The sequence below is a fragment of the Siphateles boraxobius genome, unplaced genomic scaffold, assembly GCF_051911475.1.
Source record: "Siphateles boraxobius isolate OS27281-9 unplaced genomic scaffold, OSU_SipBor_1 46, whole genome shotgun sequence".
Lineage (NCBI taxonomy): Eukaryota > Metazoa > Chordata > Actinopteri > Cypriniformes > Leuciscidae > Siphateles > Siphateles boraxobius.
This window is the reverse complement of record NW_027509097.1, coordinates 13,866,419-13,887,175: the sequence shown is the minus strand read 5'-3', so window position 1 is coordinate 13,887,175 and position 20,757 is coordinate 13,866,419. Positions and strand designations below refer to the sequence as shown.

The window sequence follows — 20,757 nt, the reverse complement described above, 5'->3', positions numbered from 1 at the left end:
TAAATCACTTTTTGAAAATATTTTTAGCACAATTTGAGCTAAAGAAAAAAATGTATTATAGGACTTTGTCCAATTTTATTGATGATTTATAATAGATTATTTAACTTGACACAAGTTTTAGAAATTTCAGGCAGATAAAAGCTTTATTTGCTATTACTTACACAACATAACACTGTTAGAGCAGATTGAACTGATTTGCTTTTAAAGATCTTTGATGTGACTTGATGGAGGTGTTATAAGCAAGATTGGCATGCTTTCCTTTTTATCTTTCCCTCCTCCCATCCATCCATCCATCCATCCGTCTGTTCAGCCTCCAAGGCGTTCGGTGTGTAAGACCAGATTGGAGTATGAAGGAGCTTGTGTTGTATGTCAGTCATCACCGGCTCAGGCTCTCCGTCTGGATCCTGTCAGCAGACATCAATGAGAAGCACTACACTGGATGAGGAGTCAGGGAGGACAGAAGTGCAAGAAGTTCACGTTTATGTTCTTGGCCGGTTTCTTAACCAAAGCAAAAGGTTGTTTATCTCTTTTTTTCAAAGGTTTATTGTTAGCCGTCTTTCCCCATCTGAAGAAAAAAAGCATCTTGGCTCAGTATGGACATTGAAATGGAGAAGGGTGAGTGAGAGAGATAAAAGAAGAGAACAGCGAGTGAAGGATGTGGGACGGTGGGTTCTCCACAGAAACTTGGCATGGGTTAATGCCTGATTATATATACGTAGGTCATAGATCGTGTGCAAAAGGATTTGAATGGTTCATTAAAGAAAACTGCTCTAAAATGTGACTGAAGGGTCGGATAGGATGACAGCGCGGAGAGAAAAGTACTCCGTAATCTGTACGTGTACACACACACACACACACACACATTTCTTTTGGTGAATTTCAAGGATGTTGTTGCTTCTCAGCGGCCTGGGTGGTAGACTGTAACCACATATACATACACACACATTCTGCATCAGCAGACAAATAATACAGGTTCTTGCATGTTGGCAGAATCACAATTGCTTTTGCAGACCACATCCATCTATATTATTGAATTTGGGTTGGAATGATAAAATAATGTGATTTTTGTTCAGCAGAGGCTGTGAATGATGTTTTTCTCAGAGTTCACTAGGTCAACTTGTCAAACTGGTTCTAGATAACCACCAAGCTGAATACCATCCATTATTTCTCTCTGTCAACACTGAATTAAAATCAGCTTTGCTTGGTGAAAACTTCTCTGGCATGGCATCTTCTCTGGCACCCAGCCTCTTTCTGGTCAATTTGGCAGGTATTTGTAAAACAAGACTAGAATTGTAAAAAAAAAAAATTGGTCTCGATGTGTTAACATTTTGTCATTCCTCAGGATTTAAGCTTGCGGTGTGTCGTTTTTTTTGTTTTTTTTTTAAGATAAGCTTTTTGGACTCATTTCTTGGATCTTTCATTATTTAGTTTTGTTTACGCTGGGGTTAGTCAGTCGAGAGTGAGTGGATAAAGAAGAATTGTGAATGTGGGTGGTTGTTATTGTTTAAAGTTTTCTCTTTCTCTTGACTTTGTTTGCCCCCAAGCAGTTTGAAGGTGGTCCTCATTTCTGTGTGGCACTTGGTGCTCTTTAATGTAGCGATTTGGTCCGCTCGGGTGGTTTTTAAAGTGTATTTCCTTTCAAGTTATTTGGCCACCTTTACTGAAAGTGCTTCATTAGCTTTATTCACTCTGACATGCAAGCAATTGGACAGGGAATGATACAGGAACACTGGAAATGGTATAAGCTCATTGTATTTTTCTTCATACACAGCAATATGAGATCTAAGACCCATCAAAACAGTTGGAAATCTTCCTTTATAAAAAATATTTAACAAATGTTTCTAGTTATCCTTTTGTGATTTTTTTTGGGGGGGGGAGGGGTGGATTTGATTTGATGAATACCATATTATTTGCAGGAAAATTATATTAAATTTTTTTATATAATAATAATAATATATTTTCATATAGTAGTAATAAATAAATATAGGAATATATTTATATCAATTCCATAATTATTAAAATAATATTCTGTTTTTAATTCTAAATATTGTTGGTTGCTAGAGACACCAAAATGAAGTTATCTTTTTCCCAATTTTAATTTCTGATTAATAACTATTTATTTATTTATAATTTAAATATCAAAATTCAGATTTTAAAATTGCATCGAAAACAGATATGTGTGCTTTGTGGTGTGTGCATTAGAATGCCTGTCTTTTATATTTTATGCACATGCATTTATAGATCATATCACTTTTGTATCAAGCTAGTTTTTCAGAATAGACATTTTAGGAGAAAAAAATCATCCCAAATAGCTTGTGAATAAATATTTTAGTGTGTTATCCTGTTGAAGTACGATGGTAGACTGTAGTCAACAGTAACAGAGGAGCAGTTCAAACACACTGTGAGGAAATGTCTATTCAGTCGAACACAAGAACATGTGATTTGAATTAACCAGTAAAACAACAAGTGAACTCCAATGATTAAATTATTGTACTTATCTAAGGACACCATCATTTTTTTCTAATTCAATTATGCTCGGGCAATCAGTTTAACTATGACGTATAAAAAATTTTCATAAACGTTCTACTTTTTTCTAATAATTGTTTGGGCTGGACTGTAAATCGACTTGTGAAAGATATATTGATATATTTTTAAATTAGATATGAGATGTTTAAATCAATAAATATTGATATTGTGGAGGACACAGGGTGCTTATGAGATAGCGTGCTTCCTAAACTTATAGCTTACAGTAAATCGGCTACCCTCAGTGCATAACTTGTATATTATGGTTGTATGTTTATCTGTAAATGTTAGAAAGTCATATTATTTTCATTTTGCATAAAGGCTCATTCTGACAATGAGCGAGTGTCTGTTGAACTTCACAGACTTCAATGATGGAGTGCCGACGTGCATGTTTACATCAAACAGATGGAGTGCAAAATAATTGGAGCTCAATGATTGTTTCTGAAATATACATTTTGATAAATGAGTTGTTGTTGGATGTTAAATGCAGGTTTAAAATTCTACATTTAACACAAGCAATTGTGCTTTTATGAGAGCACTAACAATAAAGGGACTATTGTAATGGGGTATTGTAAAACTAAACATTTAACTAATTTTGTAGAAAATACAGATATAGCCTACTGTAAACAGATAAAAAGTATTTGGTCCATATTGTCCAACTTCAACAATTGTCTTCTCGTGTATCCCTTTAAAGACAAGAACATGTCAAATATTTTAATAGAAAAAAACTGCAAATTTGATTTGTACGTACTTTGAGGAGGGACTTTAAAGAATAATACCTGCATTCAACTGAACTATAGCCAACCTGAAAAATATCCAGATGTTAGTGCAGCGGCAGTCTTGATGGAATCTAGACCAACAGTCATACAGTGACACGCTCAATTCACTATGCACAATTCATTTCATAGCACACACTAATCAGTGAGCTCTATTCTCTGTTTTATGTCAAGAAACTGTCCCTACAGCAGCCCCCCCCCCCCCGGTCTTATGTAAACCCTCAGCTATGTGTTTGTATGGGCCCGAGCCCATTGTAATGCTGTTTTATAGACCTCTGATTTTCCAGTGCCGCAATTCACATTTGATAGCCTTTGATATTCCTCAGGTGCCGAGCCAACAGATACCTATAATTCACTGCTTTTACGAGATGCCAGCCAGCATCAGAGGGCAGAGCAATGCTGACGAGCCATCTTTACAGTGTCAATAGGAGTAAATCAACAAAGCAGAAGATGTTATGCCTCAAACTTGCGCTCTTATTTTGCTTATTGAATATCTGATTGTATGTTTTTTTTTTTCAGCGATGGAGGAGTTGTTGGCAGAGTTGCGGGTCTTTCTGGAGTTGTTAGACAGAGAGTATTTAACTGCTGGAGTGAGAGAAAAGAAACAGCAAATATTAAACATCCTACACAGAGTTCTAGCCACTAGAGGTAAGCACAAACCCACTTTAGCTGCTCATTTCACCTTTGACTTCAGATGAACTCTTCACACTGCACCATGCTGCTTCAGCGTCATTACTCATGTGTACTTAATATCCGGATCAATTTATTTATCTATATGAATGTGTTTTTTTTTCTCTTAGAGCCTTCATGTAAGACAGAGATACACACCTCACTCCCGGCCCCTCCTCAGATGCCCCTACCAGAGATTCCTCACCCCTGGATGGTAAGATATGCATATTCTTACAATTAATATATATATATATATATATATATATATATATATGTAGCCATAATTATATCATTTACTGTCACTTTTGATCTATTTAATGCGTCCTTGCTGAATAAAAGAATTATATTTGTTTAAAAAAAATCGTACGCACGGCAGGATTTGGAAAGTGATCTAATGATTACTAATGTCCAAATGATGTACATTAAAACTGTGGAATTATTCACGATGTGCTTAATATATTTTTGCCACCAAAGTTGTTATAGTCCTTATTCTGTAACTTTTTACAATAAGATTTCATTAGTTAACAATAGTTTATGGATTAGCTAACTCGAACGGTCAATGAGCAATATATTTTTCAAAGCATGTATTAATCTTTGTTAATGCTAGTAAAAATATGATTATTGTTAATTGTTTTGTTCTTGTTGGTTGCACAATGCATTAACTAATGTTAACAAATGTATAAATAAATATTGAAATTGACTTTAACTAAGATAAACTAATAAATGCTGTATAAGTATTGTTCATTGTTAGTTCTTTTTAACTTATGTTAATAAATGAAACATTACTGTAGAGTGTTACCATTTATTCAATATACCGCCCAGCTCTATTAAACAAAAAGTCAACAGGGAAAACTTTGGTTTCTTTACAGTGAGTTTAGGGTTTTTCTAAGTTTGTTTTAGCATTCCAGAAACAAAAATAGCATTGTCCTATATTTGGAAGTGATGTCGTCTGAACCCTGACTGCCACTGGCTGGTGGTTTGATGGTCTCTTTTTGTGAAGTGCTCAGTGTTTTTTATGAGCTCTGTAAAACAGCAGCAGGAAGTGTTCACATCACTTTGCTTTCTGTCACATGACCTCATAGTTACCGACACACGACCCTGATGTGGTCTCATCCGTCACACATGAAACGGATTACGCCTGCGCGCATGTATTTGCTCGCATGTGTGCGACACTAAGAATAACAATCATCTTTGTTGGAGGGCAGTAGCAGATGCTTGTGATAAATAGCAGGTGTTCATGGGTCGCAGTTGGTCATTCTCAAACGCACACATCACAGCACCTTGTTTTTCAGTTCACCCTTTACACACTCAGCACTTTACAGTATAATTAGAAACATCCTTTCCTACCTCAGCCATCCGTGCATAACCCCGGTGTGTGTGAGAGGCCGACTGTTCCCGTTCCCAGAAGGTGTGAGGGGGCAGGGGATTGTGGGACTGTAGACTGAAATGAGGGAAGAGAAATATCCATTTACTACAGTCCAAACTCGGACGCCTGCCTTTGCAAAACCTGCCCGAGGAAAGGCAGAACACGAAAGTCGCCCATCATTTTTTTCTTTCCCATTGCGCTGTATAGTTTTTCTTATTCCTTGTCTCCATCAACCACACCCTCTGCTCCATCCTCTTCATTCCATTTCTCTCTCTCTCTCTCTCTCTCTCTCTCTCTCTCTCTCTCTCTCCAGCTATGTGATGATTTAGTATTGCGTCAGTGAGCCAGGTTTATAAACTGACTCCTTGTCATATTCCTGCCAGACCTAATTCTGCGCATTCAGTATGTGTGTTTGACTAAAGCCTTCTATGGCCCTTACAAGTGGTCAAAACCACATCGGGAAAAAACTGAGGAATTGAAGGAAAGGGACTGAAGCTGGGCATGTGGGTGGTGAGATAGGGCCGTGGACAAGACAGCAGACGCCACAGTACGCAAGGGGGAGAATCTTGTCTGGAGACTTTCTGTGCGTGTGTGTGTGTGTGTGTGTGTTTGTGTTGAATTGAACTCTGTGGCTTTGGGTTTCTAAATGTTTGGCAGCAAATTCACTGCAAAACTTCCCTGTACATGTACTATAATGATCCCAGGGGAGGAATTTCTGACTTTCTGTTCTTGAATAGGGCTTGCTAAATACCAGTTTAGTTCTTTCAACCAATAGTTACTATTACTCAGAGACAAGTGAGAGTTATGCTTACTGCACATGCATGCACAGTTTCAATAGCCCTTTTTGGAGTGACACCAATACTTGTGAATGAAATTTGCGTAACTTTAGCCTACTTTTTACAACTTTTTTCCAAAACCCACTATATGCAAACATTATACAAAAATGCCACATTTTAAATGTAAAAGCTTCTTCTCCCAAAATGCTATACAAGTGACCGTTCATGTCAAGATTCCGTCATAGAATACGACGCTTTAAGAAAGATAATTTCTCTTTTAGGGCCCACAGAGCCAAACGTTGTAGTTAGCAAAAGCCAGTAAAATCTTTTTCCAGTTCTGGCTATTAGATGTCATATAGCCTATAACACGCTCTCACTTGTTTATTGTTTTTACCATTTTTAAGAGTAAAATTTACATACAGTATGTGGTTTCAACAACCAGATGCATTTAGACTAGTCCAGTTTCAGCAGGAATGCGTCTCAGACCACCTCCTGAAGTGGTTTGAGTGATCGAAAAAAGCATTTCGAGAGCATTTTGGAGGGCATTTACACCTGATCTTTTCACGATGGGATAGCTATCCGATCAGAGAAAATGCATGAAGTTACCAGTTGTGAACAGGCCCATCAGCAGTGCAGTACACTTATAGTTAGATAAGTTGTTGTCTAGGTGACAATTGGTTGATCTAATAAGTTAAAAAAGAACATTAGGTTACAGCATTCTTTTTCTGTGGCTCAATCAAATCTCTTTGTATTTTACATCTCAAGACTTCCTCTAATATGAGTGTTTTGTGCTGTTTCTGTTCAGGGCATTCATCCTTTTAAAATTAGCTAGACAGAATGCATTTAAATAGAACAGAATGCAGAGGTCTTGAGGTGTGTTTTTTGACACACCAACTTATGCTAAGAAGCTGAAAATTCAAAGAGACATGATGATGCAACCCTCCCACCCCATCATGCACAGTGAGTTCAAAGACAACACTGCCATATATCAATAAACATTAGATTCTGTCATGGACTAGGTAAGTCCACGGTACACTTTCTTTAGTCATCGACTTACAGTACATCCTGCCATTCGTAGCTGTGCAGAGAGAGTATTTGTAAGATAATATAGGGAAACCATAACGGACTCCGCTGGGACAATGATGACTTCCATCTGTGTTGATGTTGGCTTCTGCTCCTCCCCACCAGCATCCCCCAGCCTCCAGATCTGCACCCCAACAATGTCACACTAATGAACACAGACACAGACAAACTCATTATCTGTCTGCACTTTGTAACCCAAAGGGGAGACTGTTATTAAAGAACCTCCCCTTCATTTTAGGCCATTTTTAGCTTCCTGTTTACCCTTTATCTCTCGTTCTCACAGTGAATCTCCCAAAGTTAATGACAATAGTCCATCATAGCAGGAGAATCAGGTACTTTTGAATTGACGTTTTCTCTTTCTAGGCCCACAATGCAAACGATGGACATCCAAAGATTCAGTTGTGCTAAAGCAAAGGGCTCTACAGTACACCCCCCGACCGCCCCCCCCCACCATCACCACCACCTCCCTTTTAAGGAGGGTTAACCACAGTCTGGAATGCAATGACCTAATCCCTCATTGTGTCATGGACAAAAGGAGGAAAATGAATTATGATTCATGCACTACAATGCATTTTGTCCGTTGCCATGGAAATACCAATACAGATGGGGATTTTTACCCTTCCAAACATCTTTTATAGGTTATTGCAAGTGACAGTTTATATAGTCATTTCATTCGGGAAAATGAGCTTTCAGTTATTCAGCTGCTTTTTGTATGGGACTGCTGGAAAGTTTCTTTGAAGATCAGTTGAGAATGAAAAGATTCTCCAAAACACATGGAAAAGCATTTGTAGGGACACTGCGTGTGTGTGTGAATGTGTGTGTAAGTGAGATTGAGTTGTTGTGCACGAATACTGCTCAAGTGTGTGCATGAATACACTGCATATCAAGGCGGCCAAAAGAGGAAATATGAAGGTTAAAATATTGAATTATTGATTGAGTGCATTTCCCTGGCTAACCTACACTGTAGTCCCAATACAATAGACCCAGACTGGCCCAGACGTCTGTTACTACTCAGACTTATCACAGACCGCACAATAACACTATACACTATGTTGTGAGGTGAAATGGTCTGGAAAGGGAGTGTGGAAGTTTGGAGCTCATTTTTGAAATGTAGGTCAAGTATGTATCTTTATACATAAGCACAGACTTATTGATGGACTAGATGTTGCATGAATGGGTGGAAGTGCACTTTTTTTTTCTAGGTGCAGATATGCTTTATAAAGATTTCCAGCTCAGAACAGAGGTGGAACTCTGCCTAAAAATACTTGGGCGGCTTTGGTACGAAACGCTGCTTCAGCAAGGCTGTTCATACTGCAGTTTTTGCCTGGAATTCTGTCCTCCCTCCGGGCTTAGATGCCCCGATGAACCGAAACCATAACAGGCAGTAACACAGACAGCCATCTTCTTTGTTTAGTTGAGGAGTTTATGGCTTGATGGGACGGAAGGAACTGATAAATAGCACTTCTGTATTTGGGAAACTTTTAGACTGGAAATGACAACCATAAAAGAAAAACTGCTCTTTGCCCTTTTGGTTTTCCATATTTCATTGACTTTCTCCCACTTTTCTACAATGTACAGTACTGTTCAAATTTTTGAGGTCAGTAAGGTTTTTGAAAGAATTCTCTTATGCTCACCAAGGCTGCATTTATTTGAAAAAGTATAAAAATAAAAAAAGAAGTTAATTGTGAAATATTATTACACTTTAAAAGATTTTTTCTTTATATAATTTTGTGTTATGACAAAGCTAAATTTTCAGCATCATTGCTGCAGTCTTCAGTGTGACCTGATCCTTCAGAAATCATTCTAATATGATTTGTTGCTCAAAAAACATATTTATCAACTTATTATCAAAGTAAAAAAAAAATGAATTTTTTGAATTCAATTGAATTCTGAATTTTTTTTTATATCACAATATTTGTGTCACAGTAGCTACGTTTACATGGACCCTTATTATAGGATTGACGGCTCAATCAGACTAAAAAACCTTCATGTAAACGCCTTAATCGATCTGATCGAGCTCGATCCGATTGGAATTTCGATCGGATTGAAAGGGGTGGTTTATTCCTTTTGTAATCCGATCTAGAGAACATGTAAACACTTGATCGGATTGAAAACCGAAACTGAAAGGATTGCGCATGTGCAATGACGTTGAAATAGCGTAATGACGTATGGCGCATGGAACGAGTTGTTCTTCCTGTTGAATAAAGTGTCATCTAAATCAGGGGTTTTCAAACTGTGGGTCGAGACCCATTTGTGGGTCGCAGATTGGGAAGAGGTGGGTCGCGCAGTCACTATTGGCTGCAGCAAAATTTACGTTTCATGAATGACACACACACACACACACTCACACATCGTTAACTCCAATCACTGCTCTGCATTCTGCATGAGATCGCATTGCACAGGAGAATTCAAATGTCACGAAAGGCTGATTCAGGTCTGGGCTACGTTTCCCAAAATCATCGTGAGCTAAGTTGATTGTAGAGACCATTGGTGGCAATGGTTTTACGATCTACTTAGGCATACGATGCTTTTGGAAAACGCATTAGGGCCTGTTCACATATAGCGCCTAAAAACGCTAGAAAACGATAGGTGCGCGGCGTTCTCCTTTTTCCAAAGCGCTAGGGCGGTTGCGCTCCGGAGGCGTCTGTCGTTGCTAAGCGCAACCAACAGCTGCGCTCTCCGTTACAGCAAGGAAAACGCTTGCGGCATTCTGAAAAGTTGAGATGTTTTTTATCTCGATGCGGCGCTTGGAAAAAACGAGCGCGTCGCACCGCTACGCTTCCATTATGAGCGCACATACCGCGCGCCTACATTTGAAATAACGAACTTGAGCGCGCAAAAGACGCGATATGTGAACAGGCCCTTAATCTGTCGTCTGTTCAACACAGCGCTGTTGTCTTTCAGAGATAGGTCTTCGTAAGAGTGCGTTGTTTGCATTCCCTCGCATGCATTTTTCTACCTTCCAACACAGAAGGAAAATTATGTAAAACTTCGTGTCTGGGTGAATTAGTTGAGGCAGCAGACAAGAACTACTCAGTATTCTTCACTTTATTTCAACAGCCATTAGGCTGCTATTTTAATTCTACATTTTTTTGATAATGTAACATAAGTTTGTATTGCAATTAAACTTATATGTCTTTCATACTATGACAAGGAGAAAACTGCTCTAAAGAGATCTAACGCCTCCCACCCCACATTCATGATTTAAAATCATTCTGGTGGGTCTTGAGATAGATTATTCTTGTCTAGGTGGGTCCTGGAATGGAAAAGTTTGGGAACCCCTGATCTAAATGAGTGTCCCGTTATTCAAAAATTCTCATTTCACTCAGCGTCTGGAAAGTGGAGCAGAACAACATCCCACCAGTCCTTGTTTCAGACTCTCATCCACAGTCGAAATGATAAATATGTGTGATAAATATAAGCAGCACGGCAAAACGGTTCATATGCTCATTGTCTCTAAATCATGACCAGAGACGGATAAATATTAAGTCTGCTGTTTAAAACAAATAAAGAACCAACAGAGGAGAATAGTTATGCGTGAACAGCGGTAGTATATTCGTGCAGTGTTCGCATGTCAAAAAATCAATTCCGATTTGAAGCTTGTGACAAATAAACACGCTCATCAGCCCGATCACTTTATTTATCGTTCATGTAAACACTGTTCGGATTCATCAATCGGATTGATTTCATTCCGATTGAAGCAAAATATGTCCATGTAAACGTAGCTAGTGTGACACCAAGAAAATTAAAAACAAAAATAAAGTTCTTTCATGAAACTCAAGATGGCGCAGGCTAATAGGTCCTTAACTGAACATGCTTGCAATCACATCTTTCTTTATAGGGCGCTGCTGATTGCTTCCTGCTGTATCAGTAGCCAATGAAAAACATGCTCAACTTTCAAAAAGTACTTGGTTAGCATTTGCCTCAGAAGTGCAGCGTGTTTTTAGAAACCCTCCCCCTTCCCCAGCTCCACCTGTAAAGATCTGGTACAGATAATTCATGTACATTGTATTGTACAGCAGCAGCATGTTTTTTCTTGCTCACGGCAGCGTTTTGTGTATGTATTGGCAGTAGCAAGTCCACTTGATCCCATAGCAGATCTATTAAGCCAAGACCAAATCAACATTGTCATATGCCAAACACTTATAAGTTATAACAAAACAGTATTTATTTGAGATAATCTTTTGGAACATTATAAATGTCTTTACTGTCAATTTTGATCAATTTAATGCACCCTTGCTTAATAAAAGTATTAATTTCATTAAATAAACATATTGACACTTAACTTTTGAACTGTACTGTAAAATACAGGGTGTTTCTGTAGCATTATTAAAAGTAGGTCAGGGGAAACACAAGAAAGATCAGAGCAGAAGAGCAGAAGAAGAAAGGAGCAGCCAGGTCTTGTTTTGCACATGCATGTCTAGAGATGTACATTTACAGACAGTATGTAAACTATTAACCACCCACACAGATGAAGACCTTATGGGGATTTTACATGTTCTGGTCTTCATTAAATTTAAAGCCAAGTTGTAATGACTAGCACTGAGATAAAGTATCCTCCTCTACCTCAGACGTCAAACACACCCTTCTCAAATTTGCCAGGAGGTCACACTAAAACATTGCAGTTTCTATTGTAGTTTTGATTACACATGTGAACGAAAACCCTTAAGGAACCAGAGTAAATACTGAGTTCATTCCAACACACAATCAATTTGACAGTTTTTTGTTATTTACTGTAATATACTTAAGGGAGAAATTAGCAAATTTAGGCCATGCTGATGTAACCCTGGTCACTGACTAGATCAATATTAATTATAATAATTGTATTTTTATTAATATCTGTTTAGTATTAATAACAAAAGAACGCAGATAAGTTAATTTAAGTTTTATATTATATTACAAAAATTAATCTAGAAAAAAATTGGCCAAAGAAAGTTTCGATTGGATGAGGTCGGAGGTTAGTCCCGCCTCCGGGAAGTGAGTTCGGATTACAGCGCGAAGAAACAAAAAACGAGAGCAGCAGAGAGTGTGACGAAGGAAAATAACGCAGATTGACGCTAGACAGTGCATTGTGTTCATAACTCTTAAAAGAGAATTGAAATAATCTATTTTTAGATTATTTTAGTGACAAATATTCTTAGAAGTCACACTTTAAACGTAAAAGAAGCCGACAGAAGAAGAGATCGAGACGAACAGGAAAAGTTAGAAACGCACATTAAAAAAAAGAAGACTAAAACCATCTAGATTGAGGCCAAACCAAAAGAAAACTTTATTTTATTTTTCTCTTTCACTTACTTTTTCCTTGGCCGGGTTTTTTTTGTTTGTTTGTTTCTCTTGTTTTTCTTCTATTTCTGATTTCATCGAAATCATTGCCTATTGAATCCTGATCTGTCCCTGCCGTGGATGCTCTGTCTGTGGTTTGGACATGGCGAGCCAACCATTTGCTTGATCGTACCTGGAAATTAAAACAACTATCATTTTGCTGAACTGGTAGGACAAAATATACTCACCCTGAACTGTGATATTTTGTTTTTTTTCCTTCTGGATTTCCCCTGGATCAATCGTTTGATTTTTCTTATTGAACCGGAACTGAACTAAAAATATTCAGTGACATCTGAACATTGAATCTGATACTTGAAGTTGTTTTTGTTTTTTTTGTTTCTCTGGATGCTGATTTTGAATTGTGAAATCTGATTTGAAATCTTGATTTTGAAATCCAAATTTACAAATTGAACTGAAGTGTCAATTGTGGACTGAACTACTGTTTATTACTGTTGTCTATTTGTTTATTCATATTATTTTATTTGTCAAAAGATTCCATTCATTTATTTATTTATTTTTTTTCCTTAACAACAATACATTTAATTTCCTAGTAATTAACATTTACCTTTGAGTCTGAGTTGCTTTCTTTCTTTAGTGTCTGTTATAAATTCTCTATACTCCAGTGAGTCGAACCCACCTTCTGTAATCTGGTCCTAGAATAGATCACATGTACCCAAGTTATTACGCCATAAAACGGGTAGCTGCGGGTTACAGGTAAAAGTTGGCGAGCCAGCAGCCAGGAGTATACAAATTACATTTTAACAGATTTAAACACGCAGTAAGCAATTAGTAGTCATGGAAATTGTGAATAGTGAAAATATCAAAGTTCCGAATTCAGTCATTGTCAGTGGCATAACTCTCTCTGACCTGGACCAAGAGCTGGAAGCCAGTCTGAAGATATATGGTTCAATCAAGCGCAACTTGCTTATCGACGACCCAGAATCAGAGTACCACCACAATGCAATTGTGGAGTTTGTTAATGAATCTGCCATGAGTGATCTGGAGCCCTCACTGCCTATGGTTATCCAAAGTACTGATGATGCAAATGTTGTCTTCCATGTTCGCAGCCTAGGGAATGTGTATGCCTCTGCAGTTAGTAGCAGTGCTACTGAAGGGTACTTGGAGAGCCTGCAGGCCATCGCCCAAGCCAGTGGAATGTCTCTGCAGGATGTTCTTCAAAGTGAGCTGCAAAAGATCTCTGTTTTGAAGTTTCCAGCAAACGAACCCTCTAGACCTGGTACTCCTGCACAAGTGATTCCAGAACCTAAAAACCCTGCCAAGGAGAGCACACCGGTAAAGTCATCTTACCAGCTGAGAAGCCCTCACACTAGCGTTGCTGAGACAATGTCCTTGAACCTGCCTACAAGTGCTCTGAATCCTCCAGGTATTCAGCGGGTGGTGATGGAGCATGTAGTGAAAACCAATGATGCAATGTCCTCTTCCCATGCTGTTTTGCGTCTTAAAGCTTTCTCAGGAAGAAGTCCAAGACCGAGTACTGAACCTGACTTTGATACTTGGCGGGCCAGCGTTGACTTTCTGCTTAACGACCAGTCACTCTCTGACTTGCATAAAACCCGAAGAATTCTTGACTGTCTGCTGCCGCCAGCCTCAGATGTCGTCAGGCATGTTGGTCCGGATGCATTACCAGCACAGTGCCTTGAACTTTTGGAATCTATGTATGGCTCAGTGGAAGATGGAGATGAGCTGCTGGTGAAGTTCATAAGTGCTCTGCAAAACCAGGGAGAAAAACCTTCAACCTACTTGCATCGTCTCCATGTGATGTTGAGCGCCACAATCAGGCGTGGTGGTGTCTCAGAGGTTGAACGCCATCGTTGTCTTCTCAAGCAATTCTGTCGAGGGTGCTGGGACAACACCTTGATTGCCGACCTGCAGCTGGATGGAAGGAGATCATCACTCCCTTCTTTTGCTGAACTTGTAGTACTCATTCGTACTGCAGAAGACAAACATTCGCTAAAAGAGGAGAGGATGAGGAAACATCTTGGATTAAATAAGCATGCTCCTCTTCCAGTCAAGTTCCGGACGACCACTCACCAACAGTCTGTCTATTGCGGCGATGTATCTGATGAGCCTAAGGAAGAAGTGCAACATTACCCAGGTCAAAAGCAAAAGTCAGCTAAGCCTAAAAGCAATGTTGATAAGTCTGAAGTAGATGCACTTAAGAAAGAAGTCGCAAAGCTTCAAGCCCAGATTTCTATGATGAAGACTGACCCTGTCAGAAAAGAGAAGACTCGTTCTGATGAGAACGAAATTTATGAACTGAAGTGTCAAGTGGCTGAGCTCCAAGCCAATCTTGTTCCCAGAGTACCAGAGAAGTATTCAGAGAAATCTTCAGCTTCTAGGCATTTTCCTGTGAAATATAGACCTAGGATGATGGAACCAGAGATGAATGAACGCACACAACCCACTTGGTATTCAGCCAACAGACCCCGTCCTGGCTATTGCTTTAGGTGTGGAGAGGACGGGCATCTTGCGGTCAATTGTGAGAATGATCCAAATCCCCGCAGAGTGGAAGAAAAGCGTCGCGAGCTGAGGGACCGTCAAGCCGCTTGGGACTTGAAGGATCCCTCTAACTTGCAATCTTTAAACTGAGATCAGTCTCTGTCATGGGGCAGACAGAGACTGGCAAAAGAAAACAATGCCCAAAGAAGCATGGCCGTCTGCACAACCAGAATGTTTATGACGCTTCATGTCATGAATTACCTGCAGGATTGGTGGGAACCAGGTGTACTGCCAGGATTCACATTGAAGGAAGGGAAGTCAACTGTCTTCTAGATACCGGATCACAGGTAACCACCATTCCTAGGTCCTATTATGAAAGGTATTTATCCAGACATCCCATGAAGTCATTGGAGCATTTGTTAGAAGTTGAAGGAGCCAATGGCCAGGCAGTACCTTACTTGGGTTATGTGGAGCTCAGCCTGAAGTTTCCCAAAGATTTCCTTGGTATGGAAGCTAAAGTCCCCACCCTGGCATTGATAGTTCCTGATCTGATGAACTCCCCACAGATTCTCATTGGAACAAATTCACTTGATGTGTTATATGCCAACTGCACTCGAGAAACATCTACCTGCAAGTCATTCTTCTATGGCTATCAAGCGGTGATAAATGTTCTAGAGAAGAGGAAACGGCAAGCTTCTGTTGAAACAGTGGGGTGTGTAAAGTTGAGAGGAAACCAACCAGAAATCGTGCCAGCAGGATGTACTGTAGTCCTAGACGGCCTTGTTCAAGTGAAAGGTCCTCTGTTTGAGAAATGGGTATCAGTGGAGTTACCTGTACCATCTTCCTTACCTGGTGGTCTTCTAGTGGCAAGTGGTCTGCACAGTCTACCTGCAAAACAACGTATTGCACAGTTACCTGTGGTAATGAAAAATGAAACTCAAACTGACCTCATGATTCCCGCGAAGGCTGTCATCGCTGAAGTTCATGCGGTCCAAAGAGTAATGGGGAAAGAGTTTTCCAAAGGAGTTGAAAATGAGAAGATGGAGTTAAATCCTCCCACGATCCCTATTGACTTTGGAAATTCCCCTCTATCACCTGAGTGGAAGGAGAGGATAACATCCCTACTGAACTCAATGCCTGATGTTTTTGCATTGAATGATTTGGATTATGGTCACACCAATAAAGTGAAGCACAGAATAAAACTTAGTGATGAAACACCATTTAAGCATCGAGCTCGTCCTATTCATCCCCAAGATGTGGACGCAGTCAGAAAGCATCTCCAAGAGCTCCTTGAAGCAGGTGTCATCAGAGAGTCAGAATCTCCATTTTCGTCTCCAATAGTCGTTGTACGGAAGAAGAATAACTCTGTGCGCCTATGCATTGACTTCCGGAAGTTAAATTCCCAGACAATAAAGGATGCCTACGCCCTTCCTAATTTGGAAGAAGCTTTTTCAGTCTTGACCGGATCAAAATGGTTTTCAGTCCTTGACTTGAAGTCAGGCTATTATCAAATTGAGATGGAAGAGTCTGATAAGCAGAAAACCGCCTTTGTATGCCCACTTGGGTTCTGGGAATTTAATCGGATGCCGCAAGGAATCACCAATGCACCTAGCACGTTTCAACGGCTAATGGAACGATGTATGGGAGACCTAAACCGGAAGGAAGTTCTTGTGTTCATTGATGACCTCATAGTTTTCTCAAACACTTTGGAGGAACATGAGACAAGATTGATGCAAGTACTCAAAAGACTCAGAGAGTTTGGATTAAAGCTTTCACCGGAGAAGTGTAAGTTTGGTCAAACATCTGTCAGATACTTGGGCCACATCGTATCTCAAAACGGAGTGGAGACGGACCCTTCAAAAGTAGAAGCCCTTAAAACCTGGCCAAGACCTATGAATCTAAAGGAGTTAAGATCTTTCCTCGGATTCTCAGGTTACTACAGGAGGTTTGTACAGGATTATTCGAAGATCGTGAAGCCTCTTAATGATCTTACGACTGGATATCCTCCACTGCAAAAGGATCGCAGAAAGAAGATGGATAAGACAAAACAGTACTTCAACCCAAAGGAGCAATTTGGAGAAAGATGGTCCAAAGATTGTCAGCAAGCATTCGACACTGTCATTGCAAAACTTACATCTGCTCCAGTGTTAGGATTTGCCAACCCTAAGCTGCCATATGTGTTGCACACTGATGCTAGTACCAGCGGCCTTGGCGCAGCACTGTATCAAGAACAAGATGGACAGATGAGAGTCATTGCTTTTGCAAGCCGCGGACTTACTAGAAGTGAAGCCAAATATCCAGCACACAAGTTAGAATTTTTGGCGTTGAAGTGGGCCGTTACTGCCAAATTCAATGATTACTTGTATGGAGCTGACTTCACCGTGGTGACTGACAGTAATCCGCTGACATATATCTTAACCTCCGCAAAACTGGATGCTACCAGCTACAGGTGGTTGTCAAGTCTGTCGACTTTTAGCTTTAAAATCCAATACCGGGCTGGAAGTAGGAATCAGGATGCGGATGGATTGTCAAGACGCCCACAAGAGGAAGTTCCTGATGATTTGGAAACGAGAAAGGAGAGGGAAAGAATCAGGCAATTTGCTTACCATCACTTGACCGATGCCCCACAGTCAGTTGTTTCATCAGAAGCAATAGAAGCTATCTGTGACCGCCATCAAGTTTGTCAGCAGTGTGACGACTCTGATCCCTTGTACCAACCAGTGACTTTAGTGGAATCTCTCGCAGTTGGAGTGGATGCCTTACCTCAAGCATTCCAGCAGGAAGATACTTACCGGTCTGGAGAAATTTCCCACTTGTCTGAACAAGATTTACGGAAAAGACAGAGAGCGGATCCAGAAATTGGAATAGTTATCAAGCAGCTGGAATCCAATGAAAAGCCCTGTCCTAAGACCATGCCCTCTGAATTATCTCTGTGGTTCAAGGAGTGGAATCGTTTGGAGCTGAAAAATGGAGTGTTGTTCAGGAAGAGGCAAGAGCAAGGAGGTGAGTCATATCAGTTAGCACTACCTGCTGATCTTCGTGATATGATAATGAAGGAACTACATGATGAAATGGGTCATTTAGGCATTGAGCGGACTGTTGATCTAGTTCGATCCAGATTCTTCTGGCCTAAGATGTCTTTGGCTGTAGAACAGAAAGTAAAAACCTGTGAGAGATGTGTCAGACGGAAAACTCTGCCAGAGAAAGCTGCTCCATTAGTGAACATCAAAACCAGCAGACCATTGGAGTTAGTTTGTATGGATTTCTTGTCACTTGAGCCAGACCAAAGTAACACCAAGGACATACTGGTGATAACGGACCATTTCACCAAGTATGCTGTGGCTGTACCAACGAGAAATCAGAAAGCCCAGACTGTAGCCAAGAGCCTGTGGGACAACTTTCTGGTACACTATGGGTTTCCAGAGAAACTACATAGCGACCAAGGTCCAGACTTTGAGTCTCGCACTATAAAAGAGCTGTGTAGAGTAGCAGGAATATCTAAGACAAGAACTACTCCGTACCATCCAAGAGGTAATCCGGTAGAACGGTTCAACCGGACCCTTCTGCAAATGCTAGGAACGCTGAGCACTAAGGAGAAGTCAAACTGGAAGGATTTCGTCAAACCTCTAGTGCATGCATACAACTGCACGAGGAATGATGTGACTGGATTCTCACCCTACGAACTGATGTTCGGAAGACAACCCAGACTACCAGTTGATTTAGCTTTTGGGCTACCAGTTAACAGTCAGCCTGAATCCCACTCAAAGTATGTGCAGAACCTCAAAAAACGACTGGAGGAGAGCTACAAGGTAGCAACAGGAAATGTTTCTAAAGTAGCCGCACGTAACAAGAGGAGGTATGACAAACGTGTTGTTGCCTCTGACTTGGATGTGGGTGACCGTGTGCTTGTGAGAAATGTCCGTATAAGGGGAAAGCACAAGCTAGCAGATAAATGGGAGTCTGATGTGTACGTTGTAACTAAGAAGGCTGGTAACTTACCTGTCTATACAATCAAACCTGAAAGAAAGGAGGGACCCCTTCGAACGTTACATCGGGATTTGTTGCTGCCATGTGGATTCCTGCAGATGGACAACTCTGAAGAAACACTTACCAAAGTACCTCGGAAGCCCAGAACCAGAACGAGTAATGCCAAAGAACCTGAGGAATTTGAAATCCAAAGTGGGCATTCGGAATCTGACGAAGATCCAATTGAGTACAATGTTCCTGAAAGGATACTAGAAATTGAAACTAGAATAGTGTCAAATACAAACCCTCTTACTACTTCTGGAAGTGGAAGAACTGTGAACTTACCCAATGTGGAATCTGTGTCAGAGAAGGATGCAGAATATTCTGTTCGGGAAGAACCTGTTCATAATACAAACTTACCTGAACATGTGGAAGGAAATGTAATGGATTTATCCGAGGATGAAGTTGTTGATGAATACTTGGAAGATGAATCTGAAAGAGGGATTGAAGGAGTGCATGATCCAGAGGAATCTCCAGGTGATCATAACAACCCAGCAGAAAACTCAAATGGAGATGATGTAAGAGATAACGCTTTTCCACAAAAAGAAAGTGCTATTTCTGAAAATCCTAAAATTGGTCAGAATGAAGAAACTGAACCTGTGGGTGGACTAAGACGTACCCAAAGATCGCATGAACCACCAAAAAGACTTAACTATCCCCAGTTGGGAAATCCTCTCAGTATGGTGATTCAGTCTTTGTTTTCAAGTTTGAGTACAGCGTTCACTAATTCGCTGGAAGACCTGGAACCCCCTAGCAGTCCACATGGCATTGTGACTGTCCAACCTCAGATGCAGAGGGACCTGCATACATTCAGGAGGGGAGAGTGTAACCCTGGTCACTGACTAGATCAATATTAATTATAATAATTGTATTTTTATTAATATCTGTTTAGTATTAATAACAAAAGAACGCAGATAAGTTAATTTAAGTTTTATATTATATTACAAAAATTAATCTAGAAAAAAATTGGCCAAAGAAAGTTTCGATTGGATGAGGTCGGAGGTTAGTCCCGCCTCCGGGAAGTGAGTTCGGATTACAGCGCGAAGAAACAAAAAACGAGAGCAGCAGAGAGTGTGACGAAGGAAAATAACGCAGATTGACGCTAGACAGTGCATTGTGTTCATAACTCTTAAAAGAGAATTGAAATAATCTATTTTTAGATTATTTTAGTGACAAATATTCTTAGAAGTCACACTTTAAACGTAAAAGAAGCCGACAGAAGAAGAGATCGAGACGAACAGGAAAAGTTAGAAACGCACATTAAAAAAAAGAAGACTAAAACCATCTAGATTGAGGCCAAACCAAAAGAAAACTTTATTTTATTTTTCTCTTTCACTTACTTTTTCCTTGGCCGGGTTTTTTTTGTTTGTTTGTTTCTCTTGTTTTTCTTCTATTTCTGATTTCATCGAAATCATTGCCTATTGAATCCTGATCTGTCCCTGCCGTGGATGCTCTGTCTGTGGTTTGGACATGGCGAGCCAACCATTTGCTTGATCGTACCTGGAAATTAAAACAACTATCATTTTGCTGAACTGGTAGGACAAAATATACTCACCCTGAACTGTGATATTTTGTTTTTTTTCCTTCTGGATTTCCCCTGGATCAATCGTTTGATTTTTCTTATTGAACCGGAACTGAACTAAAAATATTCAGTGACATCTGAACATTGAATCTGATACTTGAAGTTGTTTTTGTTTTTTTTGTTTCTCTGGATGCTGATTTTGAATTGTGAAATCTGATTTGAAATCTTGATTTT

General features: G+C 39.8%; 1 protein-coding gene across 5 annotated transcripts in view; it reads left to right on the top strand.

Moving 5' to 3' along the window:
• Positions 1-20,757, top strand: part of afap1 (actin filament associated protein 1) — a 69,211-nt gene that overhangs the window by 19,756 nt on the left and 28,698 nt on the right. For all 5 annotated transcript variants that reach the window (XM_077200951.1, XM_077200950.1, XM_077200952.1 and 2 more), the window contains exons 2-3: positions 3,819-3,947; positions 4,100-4,182. In XM_077200951.1, coding sequence (XP_077057066.1) covers positions 3,819-3,947; positions 4,100-4,182 — 212 coding nt within the window. The remainder of the gene's footprint in view (positions 1-3,818; positions 3,948-4,099; positions 4,183-20,757) is intronic.